The 13,147-nt window shown below is 44.6% G+C and overlaps 1 protein-coding gene across 9 annotated transcripts in view; it reads left to right on the plus strand.

The window, feature by feature from the left end:
* Positions 1-2,260: 2,260 nt before the first annotated feature.
* AAK1 (AP2 associated kinase 1) overlaps positions 2,261-13,147 on the plus strand; it is a 166,279-nt gene continuing 155,392 nt past the window's right edge. For 3 of the 9 annotated variants that reach the window (XM_037806539.1, XM_037806538.1, XM_037806537.1), the window contains exons 1-2: positions 2,267-2,640; positions 2,946-3,338. In XM_037806539.1, the coding sequence (XP_037662467.1) occupies positions 3,176-3,338 (163 nt within the window). In that variant the 5' untranslated portion in view covers positions 2,267-2,640; positions 2,946-3,175. Of the gene's footprint in view, positions 2,641-2,945; positions 3,339-13,147 lie in introns of all 9 variants that reach the window. The other 6 variants (XM_037806534.1, XM_037806536.1, XM_037806542.1 and 3 more) reach the window with 5 other exon arrangements.

Here is a 13,147-nt window from a genome sequence, read left to right on the forward strand (position 1 = left end):
GTACTCTGAAATTAGAGAATTACTGAAAGTCATAAAACAGCTCTGGCTTTTTAACAGAAAATTGGCCAGGAATCTAAGTGGTCTGAGGTGACAGACATGGAGTAGCAGAGGGTTCCCGTCATCTACTACTATGCTGTTTGTAGAATAACTATTCCCAAATCTTTTCATAAATTTATGTTTGTGTTTTCTATGTAGGCAGGTTAATGTAGCCAGTTAAACACTGGTCTCTGAGGCCAAAATATCTGGGTTTGAATCCTGATTCTGCCACTTACTAACTCTATGCCTTTGGGGAAATCACTTATCTCCACGCTTCAGTTCCCCCATTAATAAAATGGGTATAATAACAGTACCCATGTCATAGGGTTGTTTTGAGGATTAAATGACTTACTATATGGAAATCACTTATAAACTGTGGCTTTATCATAAAAGCTATTAACACTCTGAGAGTATGGAGGGCCAGGAATCTAGTCTTGTATTTATTTACTTTCTGTTTTCAACCTCCTTCCTCAGATTCTGATCAAAGCATCCAGGTGGATGTTCAAAAATACATGTTAGCTACCTTATCCTATTGGATAAAAAAGGTATTTTTGTATTTCAGAAGGGAGACTTGGGATTTGGGTAAACCTGGCCTAGTCTGGTACTAGGGAGAAGTCTAGAAAATGAAAAACTGAGATGGCAACAGATTCTGGGATTCAGTAGCCTCTCTTAATAAGTCAGTCAAAATTATTGGGTGCTGAGAAAGACTGGGGCCAATGAATGTAATTCCAAATGAGCCTTCTCATCTATTTTAAGATCTATGTCAAACTTCCTTAGACAAAACCTAGCCTTTTAAGGAAAGTGCAGAGAACACGCTTACCGGGGTTTGCTCTGAGGGAATGTTTCAGTAAGTGCTTCATTCCACCCTTGAGGTGGCTGCATAGGTTTGTGAACTGAGACAATTACACTGATTCTTTCTGAAAGAAAAGATGCTGTCTCAACACAGGAAGTGTAATTACAATGATACTACTTTAAATCTAAGTAAGCAGCAGTAGAAGCAGCAGCAACAGCTGCCAGCGCCAGCCTAGTCACAGGTCAGCTCAAAATTCAGATTAGAGAGAGCAGGAACCATTTATCACAGGGCACTCTTCTCAACTGTCCTCAAATTACTGCCGAAGAAATTCTGGAAAGAATTACAAGCCAAGAGACTGTCGCAGTACTAGGGAGATGGGAGAGCAGGTGGAGGTGAGAAATAACCTATAAACAGGGGATAGGAAAAATCATGGAATTTTTGCAGGGATGTGGCACGACCTCCAGCGCCATTTATCAGGAAATCTAGGACGGAGAAAGGTACCAACAGGTTTTCCAAATCTTCCGCGTTTGGCAGATGCAAAGCACATCGTCCATCTCCCTCAGCATTTAGGAGTTATCAGGGCAAACGAAGCATCAAAGGGGATCTTGAAGCGAAAAAGAAGTAACAGAAGGTCAGCCTAGGATTATTGTGTGGGAAGGGTTAGTGACGGTCAGCCCCACCCATAGCATCAGCAAAGGTGGAAGAATTAAGGGTCACCGTGGACACCGGAATCCAAAATTTGGGGCGGAGCCAACGGGCAGGGTGTCCTGTACGCCAGGGTCTGCACGCACACAATCTTCAGCAGTTTCTCGGTTTGATTCTTGCCTGTAGGTTCCCCAACGAGACACCGTCTTATTGAGCGTTCTCACAGCACTTAGCGCAAGAGCTGACCCTTAAGCCGGTTCTCAACAACATCTAGGAACAAAAGCAACTTTCCAGCTTGGGGGCGGAAGGCACCGACAGCGTTTGCTTATTTTAGGGTTGGCATTCCGCTGTGGCCTGAATCATCTGCCAGCAGATTTTCCACCCCGATCACCCTCCTCTTCCACCTTCTGTTCAGGTGACATCGGAAATCCTCGCAGGAGCCGCAAGGGGCTAAGCGGTTAAGCCGCGTCCTTCAGGTGTCAGCTTATTCCGTTTGGAAACCACAATCCCCAGAATCCCTTTTGCAGGGAGGCCAAGCCACAAATAAGATGCCTTCAGAAGGGTAGAACGTGCAGCGGGGGGAAACTCTGGTATCTGGCAGTTAGTTTACCGGATGTGTTTAAATAACCGAATCCCCATATATGCACCACACAGCTAACCAGCTTCGGGGCCGCGGAGGCCACGGCAGCAACTTCGGCCGTTCCCCCAGGTGCGTCCTGGGAGTTGTAGTCCTGCCGCCGCCTGCGCCGAACTACCTTTCCCAATGTGCCCTGCGAGCCGTGACTATCAAGGTTCTTTTCCAAAACTCTGTCCGCACTGAGACCTCCTTCCCGGACCCCATTCTCCCCTTAGCCGACTGCCTCCCATCTATCGCGACAGACCGGCGGTTGCTGGAGAGCCTCGGGTCGCGGGCCGCGCCGCCCCGAGAGGCACTTCCGGCGGCAGTTCACTTCCTGGTTGGGTGGATGGAGCCGGGCGGGAGCGCGCGCGGGGGAGGGGCGGCGGGTCAGTCTCCGCCGGGCGCTGGGAGGATCAGCTGGCGGGCGGGCGCCGAACGCGGCCCCGGCTCTAGCTGCAGCGCCTCCTCCTATCCGCGTCGCACGATCCGACGGCCGTGACAATGTTGCGGGGCTGGTAGCTGGGCGCCGGCCACCAAGCCGTCTCAAGTGGGTGCCGCCGGGATGCTGCCTCGCGGGGCGGCGGGGAGGATCGGGGAGGAGGGGGAGGCACTGGCCGGCCGGGGTCCGCGCCGCCCAAGGCGGCCCGAGTCCTTCCTTTCCCCGAGCCCCGGGTACAGCGATCCCGGGGTCCGGGCCGGGGATGCGTTTTCAGCTTCAGAGGTTTTTCTCCCCCAAGAAAATGCATGAAGCGTTTCCCCGGGTTGATGGCTTTGGCTCCCCCTTAGGTCTCAGCAGTTGAATTTTTAAGTGTGTTACTGATTCATCCTCTTTCTCTTCCTCTGTCATCACAGGTTTAAACTTACGCGAATCGCTCTCCTGAGGAGGAGGGGACCCGTCGCGCGATTGACACGCATATTCCTATAGGCATCCTCCCTCAGCCCCCACCCCCACGCCCGGATTCGGGTGGCTCCTTTCCGAGCTGAAATCCGAGAAGGAATCCTTGGATCTCTTGTTTTCCTTTAAAAAACAAAAATCCAGAAACCATTGGCTTTTTGCTATTTTGCTGTTCCTTTTTTGCAAGATGAAGAAGTTTTTCGACTCCCGGCGAGAGCAGGGAAGCTCTGGCCTGGGCTCTGGCTCCAGCGGAGGAGGGGGCAGCACCTCGGGCCTGGGCAGCGGCTACATCGGAAGGGTCTTTGGCATCGGGCGACAGCAGGTCACTGTGGACGAGGTGTTGGCGGAAGGTACGGTGGGACTCCGTCAGTGCACCCGTAAATTAAAATCTTGTGCTGACACGGCAGGACCCTGGTTGTCTAGTTGGTGAATGTATGAATGGGTTTTGACCAGTTGACCCCCCTTCCCCCTTCTCTTGCCCTGTGATTCATTGTTCTTGAGAGATTTAAAACTGAGATTTGAGAGTGACAGGGCATATGGAGGTTGAGGGGAGGTTGCCGGAAATCGTTTACCTTAGTGGCATTTTATTTTTTTAAAAAACATTGAGAACCCACCCTTGCCTATCTCACCGAATTTTGAGGATCAGATGAGAAAACGTATGTGTGAAAGTATAAATCTTTATATCAAATACAAGGTAGTCAGTTTTGCCATCCCTTTGAAACTTGAAATATTGACATGAAGGCTGAAAGGGTGGGGATGGGGCCTTTAGGAAAAGAGGGTTTTCTCCTTCCACCCAACTTTCCCACTTCCAGGGGCAGACTTTGGGAGGAAGAGGATTTTTGGAGTATGGGAATGTGTTTTTCTAAATTTACAGCTACCACAGCCAAATCTCTTGGATTTGACTAGGTTTTTTCCCTGACTTAACTGTGATCAGGTTCCCAAGATGTAGTTAAAATAGAAATTATATGCAATGAATGTAGTTATTTTGAATTCAGTGTTGTAGGCCCTTCTTCTTGTTTTATTCTTTTTAACCCAAAGAAGAATTACTTGAGGAGCTAAAACCGAGGTGGCTTCAATTTTGTTTTTATTTTATTGGAGAGGATGTTATTTAGATTTGCTGTGTAAATTCCCTACGTGTGTGTGCATCTGTAGATCTATTAATAATGTAGATATGTATCTTTATCCCCCAGGCTTTAGGGAAATCTTTGCACGTCTCTTCTGCTAACCTTAACCTCGACCTTCATAATTATTCCAGACTCATACTTTTCACAGCCCATTGCCTGCCTGGTGTGCTTTTATTTTTAATAAAAGCAGCAATTTCCTTGGCATGAAGCTATTCAAACTAATTGGATGGGGCCAACCTGCTGTAGGTTGTGTTATAGACTGAGCGGCGGATGGGGGAAGGGGTGGCCTCTATTACTGCAACATGGGGGAGAAACAGTTTATTAGCTGGGGTAGGAGGAGGAGGAGAGAGAGCCAAGAGGCCCCCCTTAAAAAGGAGCCTTTGGCAAGCTAAGGTTGAAGCAAGGGTCCTGACCCGGGCTTGGGAAATGCCTGTCATGGTGAGTATTGCAGGCGGGTGGGTTGGAGGGAGGAAGAAGCTGTGTTTGGCTCTCAGCTTGTGTAAGCACTGGATTCAGCAGGGCCCAGTCCTCTGGGGCTAGGGCTGAAGCCTGGACTTTAAAAACACTGTTTTTAAAAAAGATGCCTGACAATCATGTCTTTGTGAAATTGTTGCTCTTTTCCGTTCTTAGTACTGCTCTAGCTGGACTTACTCTGGGGCCTGAGTCACTGTCCCTCTGGATCCTTCTTTGTGGGCTTTGGTGCAGGATGGGAGATGCTGCTGTGCCCACTGCCAGATCCGCACCCTTGAGTCTGATCTGTCTTTTTCATCCCAGTGCTAAAGCCCTTGACTGCAGTGGGGGTGGGGGGTGGGGAGGGAGTGTGTATGAGAGAGAAATCAGGAAGAATGAGGAGGTGCCCAGCTCTTTCCTTCCCTCAGAATGGCCTCTGCTGACTTTATAACCCAGGACCGTTTTGCTCATCTGGGATATTGTCTCCTTACAGATTCTGCTACCCTAAGTAGTGCCTGTTCTCAGTTCTCAGAGTTGGAGAAGAGTGATAAGGAAGAGAAAAGGCAAAACTGGTTTTAGTTATCTAGGCTACCCTCCTCTTCCCCAAAATTCATCCCTGAGAACTGCCACATCACATATTATTATGATGTTTTTATGTGGAACTTAGGGTTTGCAGCTCTGCATTCATTCATTCCTTTGCCAGATAGTTATGGAGTGCCTGTAATGTGCCAGGTGCTGTGCTATTGAACCAGATGCTGGAGTAGAACACTACTTTGAGAGATGGGAAACAGCCAGTTATGGTGGAGTGATAAGTGTTATCATGGAGATAAGCCTGGGGTGCAGTAGTCCCCAGTTTTAGGGACCCACGAGTTGCCTGCTTGTGAAAATGACTTCTAAACAGAGGGCTGAAGAAGGAGTAGGACTTAGCCAGGTCTCTCCTATGACTTACTGGTCTCAGAGTAGCGAGAGAGACTGTGATGCATTTGGGGAGATTAATAGACTTACATTTTTTTTTTAAAGTTAGGATTCCATGGAGGTGAGGTAGGGTTTCAACCCCTGTTTGAAGAGGCAGGGGAAAGAAGTAACTGGCTTTAATTAATTTATTTTTTTAGCAACTGGGTATAGAAACTGGGTCTGGCCATGTTACCTTCTTTATGTTCTTTGGCTATAATTGAGTTTGGAATTGTGGTTCATAGAAGTATGCAGATATGTAGACGGCCAGAATACAAAGCATTTGTGTAGCATCTGCTGTGCACAAAGGCACTCCTAGGTTCTGAGAGGTCTAAAATGTGTATGCCCGTAAGGAGCTGACAGTGAATTTGGGAAGACAAGGCCTACATTCACACATATAGTAATATGGTTACTAGCACTGGCTTGGAGAGACAGATAAGTCTAAGTTCAAATTCTGGCCTTGCTCTTTTCCAGCTATGGGACCTTGGGCACGACATTTCACACCTCTCTTGAGTTTCCCTATAGCAGTGGTTCTCAAAGTATGGAGCCTGGACCGGTAGCATGCCTAACTTGGGAGCTTGTTAGAAATGTAAATTTTGGGGCTTTGACCCATAAACTGTGGGGTTGGGACTTGAGCTAATTCCTTGAGAGATTCTGATGCAATCTGAAGTTTGAGAACCACTTCCGTATGGGGTGGTCTTGAAAATTAAATGAGACAATGTATATAAAGTAACATTTCTTGAGTGTTCAATAAATGGTAGCCATTATTTTCCAGCAACATTACATCATATATACACTCATGAGGGAGGACTGGTGGGGTGGAGAATGTCAAGGCTGGTTTGGCTGTATCAATTTGAAGCAATCACTTTTCCCCCTTGTGTTTGGGTAGAACCAGTTGAGGCAAAGTCCTCACTAGGTCTTTAAAGGTTAAGTAGATGTTTTGAGTAGCCTTGATTCTTTCCTGGACTCTTTTCTCGGTGAGTCCCCGGGTGATGACCTGTTTACCAGTCCCAGTCAGAGGTATCTAAGGGCAGTAAGAGCTGTGCATGGAGTGGCCAAGGCAGTGGCCAGGGAAGGGAAGGGGATGGGGGCTTCTAACACAGACCCTGTTGCTACTTTCTCACTGATTATCCCTTTTGCTCTAATATGGGTGTTGGGCTGTGTTTCATAGTGAGGAATTGCAGGAACCCTGAGAAGCTGGGGCAGACAAGAGAATGCTTGGGCAGCCATCTCTCCATCAGCAGCATCAGCCCTGCTGGCCTGGTTTCACTGAGTAGCGCACGGGGCTGTGTTGACCTGGGTTTAGTGAAGGTTCTAAGTGCCAGGTTTAGTAGTGGGTTATGGCTAACTCTGGGCTGGGTACAGGGGAGGATATTTTCTCTCTGGCTTTCTTAGTGAAGATGAGATGCTAAATCATGTTCAAGTTATTGGGCATGGGATGTCAAGGGAATATTTGGTTTGAGCTTCTGGAATGCATTCAATGGGAAAATGAAGCAGTGCTCCAAGAAGGACTGAGAAGCTGTGTTTTCATTATACCTCCTTAGCTAAATGAAGCCTTACAGCTAAGCTTTAAACAGTATTACTTAATTAAAAAATATAAACAAAATAAGTAAATGTTTGTTGGATTCCTCCTTTGTCCGAGGCAACATTCCATAACTGCATCAGGTGGACGAGGTTCCCCCTACCACCGCCACCCCCAGGACAGTTTTCTTACCTACATTAAAGGAATCCAGCTCTAGGGCTAATGAGAATGACTAAGTCTCCATATCAGTAAACTTTGATAATTTCTCTTATCTACAGTGCAAGGTAGTAAAGCTTAAAAATGTATATGAAACCACCTAAAGTATATATATAAGGCATGTAACTGCAAGGAGTGGGTGGTATCAATATGACATATGTATATATTCATTTAGTGAATATTTATGGTCTCCTCTTTGTGGCAGGCACTGTAATAGGTTCTGGAAATAGAAAAATGAATGGGACATGGGCCGGCTCTTAAGGAATCCATAGGCCATCAAATAACTATTTAGCATGGCCCTTGATTTGTAGCAGATGGCCATAGATGTTTGTTAGAAAGATGTTATGAGACAATAAAGAGAAATGGCCCTGGGGTGAGGGTTTATAGATGATGTATGGTTTGATCAGGAATGGAAATTGCCCAGCAGATGTTCCACTGGACGGTTACGCAAGGCCTTCCAGGCAGAGAGAATAACGTGTGAAGATGTGGAGTGGTGAAACAGTATGGTTAAGTTCTGGGAATTCAGACTAGTCGTATCAGTTTGGTTAGCACAAGCGTCCTCCTCCAGAATCGAGGAAAGAAAAACTTGGAATGGTAGAATGAAATTCTCTACATTTGCTCCCTGGATGTGCTTGCTGCCCAGGGCCCTTTGAAAATAGCTACTGAATAGCTGTCAGGTATGCACAGTCCCCTACTGTGCTTTGCCCTGTGCTAATTGTGGTGCAAGGGAGCATCTGGTGCCTAGGGAAGGAGTGGTCCAGGAGGGTTCCTGGAGGAGTCAGATGAGATGCAGGAAGCTTGAAGGATTTGGACAGAAGCAGGTGGGGGAGTGAGATGACCAGTGATACAGAAAGGAGTGAACAGGAGGAGTTTGACCAGAGCAGATGGTATGTGGAGAGAATAGGAAGAAATAAGGCTTTGAACACCAGGCAGAGAGGTTAGTGGTAAGCACCTAAGGTCTTTTCTTGACCATACACCAATTTGATCCTTTCTGCTTGGGATGCCTTTGCCTGCTGGGAAGTCTGGTTTTTAGAGGCAACTGCAGATTTTCAGGGGGTGGTTTATGAATGGTGTCTTCTTCCTGGCTTGGGCATGATGACGGTTATAGCTTTGCTAAATATAGCCAAATCTAGAATTCAGAAATGAGGTCCAGAATAAGCAGTTGCCATGGTCAGATCCTTTCCTTTGGTCTTTCTACAAAGTCGTGCTCGTTTAATGAGACGTAATGAGGAGAGTTTCATGTGAGATGGTGTAGGGGTAAACACACACTTGCACCTCAGTAGCTGAAACTGCATGTAGAGTACACAGGAAAGGCTTGATGACTATTAATAAAACAGACATGAAAAAATATTACTGCAACAAGCAGTCATTTTAACTTTCAGTATTTGAAAGTTGGCACTTCGGAAAAGGATCTAGTACTACCATCTACTTTCATGTCCTCTTAGAAGGATGCTTTCTGGGACTGCATAAGAAATAACGATATCTGCATCTGAAAGAGTCCAAAATTATAAAAACAGAAATGTTATTGTCTATTGAAGTAGCTTCTAGCACTGAGAGGTGGCAAAGAAGAGCCTCCCATCTGCTTTTCCAGAGCCACGCTTTGGTGTAGGAGTTGGGAGATCAAGATTTGTTGATTGGTTCTTTGCCTTATTCAGTAAGTCTAAGGTTCTCATCATGTGCTGGGCGTTGTGCAGAGGTGATGAAGACATGGCTCTGTCTTGAGGAACTCACAGTCTTAGGACTTAACACACAAAAGGAAAGGACCGGGGGAACAAACATGAGGGAGTAATTAATTTGGGGAAGGTTGGGGAAGTAGTCAGGCAGAACTAAAGAAAGGTGACATTTGAGTGTATCTTCAGAGATTAGGACACTTTATTGCTAGATGGACGAGGTAGAGGAGAATGGCAGAGGCGATAGCATGGCCAAAGACCCCAAAGCAGGTGTGTGCACTGCTTGCTGGGGAGCTGTATGTTTTGAGGTAGCAGTAACCTTTTAGTGGCCCAGGGATGTGTTGTCCATTATGGTAGGTGCTAAACACATGTGGCTGTTTAAATTTAAAAAAAACTGAAATTAAATAAAAACTTAATTCTTCAGTTGCACTAGCCACATCTTAAGTGCTCAGTAGCCACATGTGGCTGATGCCTGCCATTTTGGACAAAACAAATAGAGAATATTTCATCGCAGGAAGTATTGTTGGACAGAGTTGGTTGGAGCAATGGTCTCAGTTTTTTCCTTTTGCTAGAACAGCACTGTTGATTTTTTAAAAAGTATGAGTCTCCTTCATGTATGTATACTTTTTTGTTTATAAGTTATACTTGTGTGCTGCTATTGTTAGCTAATATCTGTAGGTACAGTATATACTTAGGATGAAATTCATCATTAGTGATAGTGGAAGTAAATCCGTATTTAAAAAAAAATTTCAGTAAGGTTTTGGTGAACTTCTTGTCAAATCTTATTAGATTGTGATTATTTCTACATTGTAGTATGACTGATGAAGAGTTGATACCAGGAATACAAATGACAGCTCTGCCATTCTCTTGTTCATTTAACCTTGTGCTGTCTTTAATCTGTGGTTTCTTTGCAGGAATCTTTTTAAGCCTCTTTTTAAATGAATTATGAGGGTTAATTCATTTAAAACAGTGTAATCAGAAAATCCATCTAACCAAGCACACATGAACTGCAGTGCATCTCAGTGTGCTGAGAGGATGTCACCGTCAACCTTCTGTGCTGTGGAGCATCCACTTTTCCCACGGGATTCCATCAGCTTTGTATGAGACATGTGACTAACGTATGGACTGAGTGGGAATGCTGGTGTTGGATCATATATTAAATATTAATAAGGATAAACTTATTTTTTAAGATGAATATAAATAGAGGGTCTCTTGTTTCTTTTCATACTGCAGTGGGTTGTCTTTGGTACCCTTTTGGAGACCACTGGTCTAGCGCATTGGTTCTCAGCCTGGGGCAGTTACCCCCAGGGGACATTTAGCAGTGTCTGGAGACATTTTTGAGCAGCACAGTTTGGTGGGGTTTAATACTGGCATCTAGTGGGTAGAGGCTGGGGATGCTGCTAAACATCCTGCAGTGCACAGGACAGTACCTGATAACAAAGAATTATCTACCCAAAATGTCATGAGTGCCAAGGTGGAGAAACCCAGGTCTAGAGAGCAGGATTGTGGTGGAGATGATGGGAGGTGATGTGGGGAAGGACAGCAGGGGCCAGTGTGTGGTTGGCCTAACTGACATGCATTTTGTTGGCTGGGGAGCAGTCATGTATTTAAAGCAGAGATGAATAGCTATCCACTTGTGTAATTTGGAAAGATAACTGACAGCAGTTTGGGAAAAGATTGGAAGGAGGAATGATTAGTGGCAGGGAGATAAGGAAGAGACAATTGAAGTAGTCTGGGTAAGAGAAGCTGGATTAGAGCAGGAGGATACAGAATTTGGGATGACCCTGAGACATATTTCAGAGGCAGAAACAACATGATTTGTTGACCAATGGGGGAGAGAGAGAGAGGAGTCAAGGATGGCTCAGAAGGGACTAATTTTCTGTGGGATTTTAGGCAAATGACTTAATTTTTGAATTTATTTTCTCAGTCAATGAACCAGCAAACTGTCTTAACCTGTTATGTTAAAAATGTTTAAGTCATTTTCTGCATAAAATAGCTCTTCCAAAAATAAACAGTAAACCAAAGGAGGTAAAATGGTAAGTCTTTGTTGGCCCTGGCTAAGGGAAGTTGTAATAGTATTCTACCTCTTACTGGATATGGATTTTGAGCTTTAAGAAATTCTCCCCAGTTCTCATATTTCAGCACCTAAAATGTGTGGAACCATTTCCTGACTTAAAGAGCTCATAGGGAGGTGCAGATGGGGACACTTATTAAAGGTCAGGGCGTTATGAGAGAAGATATTGATAAAACTTGGTACAAGGAAAAATTTGCTGGCACAGCCCTGCCAGGGACCTTGAGTTCAAGTTCTTTCATTGCTACTTCTTGTCAGTGTGGCTTTGGGAAAGTCATTTAACCTCTGCTTCCCTTCTGTACAGCTGGAGTAATAACCATCCTGCCTACCTCTTGTAGGGATGTTGTGATCATGAAATGAGAGGATGTAGGTATAATGTTAGAGAACCTAAGAGACAGTTTGCTCTGCCAGCAAAGAGTCAGCAAGGTTTATTGAGCAGCTAGTATATTCTGAGCTCTGTTTTAGATACTGTGGGAAACAGAAGTAGTGCAAGATTTGACTTCTCTGCTTCTTGTTGCCATGATGTGTGACCAATACACAAAAAATAAGTGAACCCCACAAGACAAAATCTACTGAGATGCTGGTGTGTGTGGTGTAGTCTCTAAATTTTGGAGGGGTTGAAGGGAAGGAGATAAGAGAGGACTGAAATGGTTAGGAAAAATGGATTGTTCTTAACTGCGAGTTTTTTTCCCAGATCGCCTCCTTCAAGGAACCTTGATTTAGGGAACATATCTAGTTCACCACGTTTGCATATGTTATCTACTTCTCTTAGCAAAGTTGAAGTAAGTATTGCAATATTTTTGATCTTTCTTGAGGAACAGAAATGCCCACATAAATAAATCAGATGTTCAGTGCTTATACCAAAAGCCAAGAAGCCTTTTCATTCTATGTGGTTTTGAATTACTCAGGAATAATCAATATTAGTTCATCAAGGTGATACCTGTTGCAGAATTTTGTGCCTACGTTCTTCCTCCTTTATTATCTTTATTAGTCTGTTATCTTTATTATTGTTCAGTCTATTATCTTTATCATTATTCAGCCAATTATGGATTCTAAACAATCTCAGTTCTTCTGTTGAGTCATAGGCAATTGTTATGAAAGGGGAATCATTCTCACCAGTGAGACTTCCACATTGCCAGAGTGAGTTCCTGAAGTTCAGACAAAGTTGAAAGGATAAAGACTTGGAATTTCATTTGAGTTCTTCTGTGGGTGAATTAGCTTGAGCTAGTCACTTTTCTCCTTGGGCTCTGAGTTAACCTTGGCAGACAGTGGATTGCAGTATCAAGCGAGGTTTTGTTATTTATGATTTCTGAAAAGCTGAGAGATTATTGGATGAAACAGCTTATAGCATCCCTATATTATTAAAATAGAGGGCTAAGCCTAGCATTGAGGTTAGATTATCATTTGTATTTATAATGATCTTAAATAATGAGGCCTTTCATCCAGGACTTGAATCCTGGAGAAAGCAGTAAAATTCTCTGTAATTTGTTGAGTGCCTGTTTTCAAGGATGCTTATGGCTATTGTATTGGAACCTTTAGAGTGAGAGAAAGATGATTGTTTCTCTGATGCTGAACAGGAATTTTAGGACAAACTTCCACTTATTACCCATTTTCTTACTCATTGGCGGCTTCATTACCCATCAGTGACAGGAAGAAGGAAGAGAACCCAGGCCTCGTTGGTCAGGCCCTGTTCTCCAGGATTGAGACCCAAGCGGTGTTTACAGAGATAGCAGGTCTCCTGCTAATACCTTTGGCTCATCATTTTCCCTGGTCAGTGAATCTTACATGTTTCTTCTACTTAGTATTTAATTTCCCCTGGGAGTAGCCCAATCTTTGGCCTTTGCCCTCTACTATTTTTAGAAGCCCAGAAATCTTGGGTGATGGGGGTGGGGTAGTTAGGCAGTGTTGGAAGAAAGAATTCCATCAGCTCTTTGGCTGTTGAAAAATCTTTTCTTGACCTGAAGGTGTAACTCAGTAGTGATGGAAGAAAACCTGAAATACATTACTGTCTTTTTTCCTGGAAAAAAAGGGAGTGCTGTGATCTTCTCCTTAGAAGATGACCTTCAAGGTTAGCACCATGGGTGGGGGTTTAAAAGCATGGGATTTGCAGTTAGGCAACCCTTGGTTTGTATCCTGGATCTGCCACTGTGATGTT

This window comes from Choloepus didactylus, chromosome 17 (assembly GCF_015220235.1).
Source record: "Choloepus didactylus isolate mChoDid1 chromosome 17, mChoDid1.pri, whole genome shotgun sequence".
NCBI classification, from domain to species: domain Eukaryota; kingdom Metazoa; phylum Chordata; class Mammalia; order Pilosa; family Megalonychidae; genus Choloepus; species Choloepus didactylus.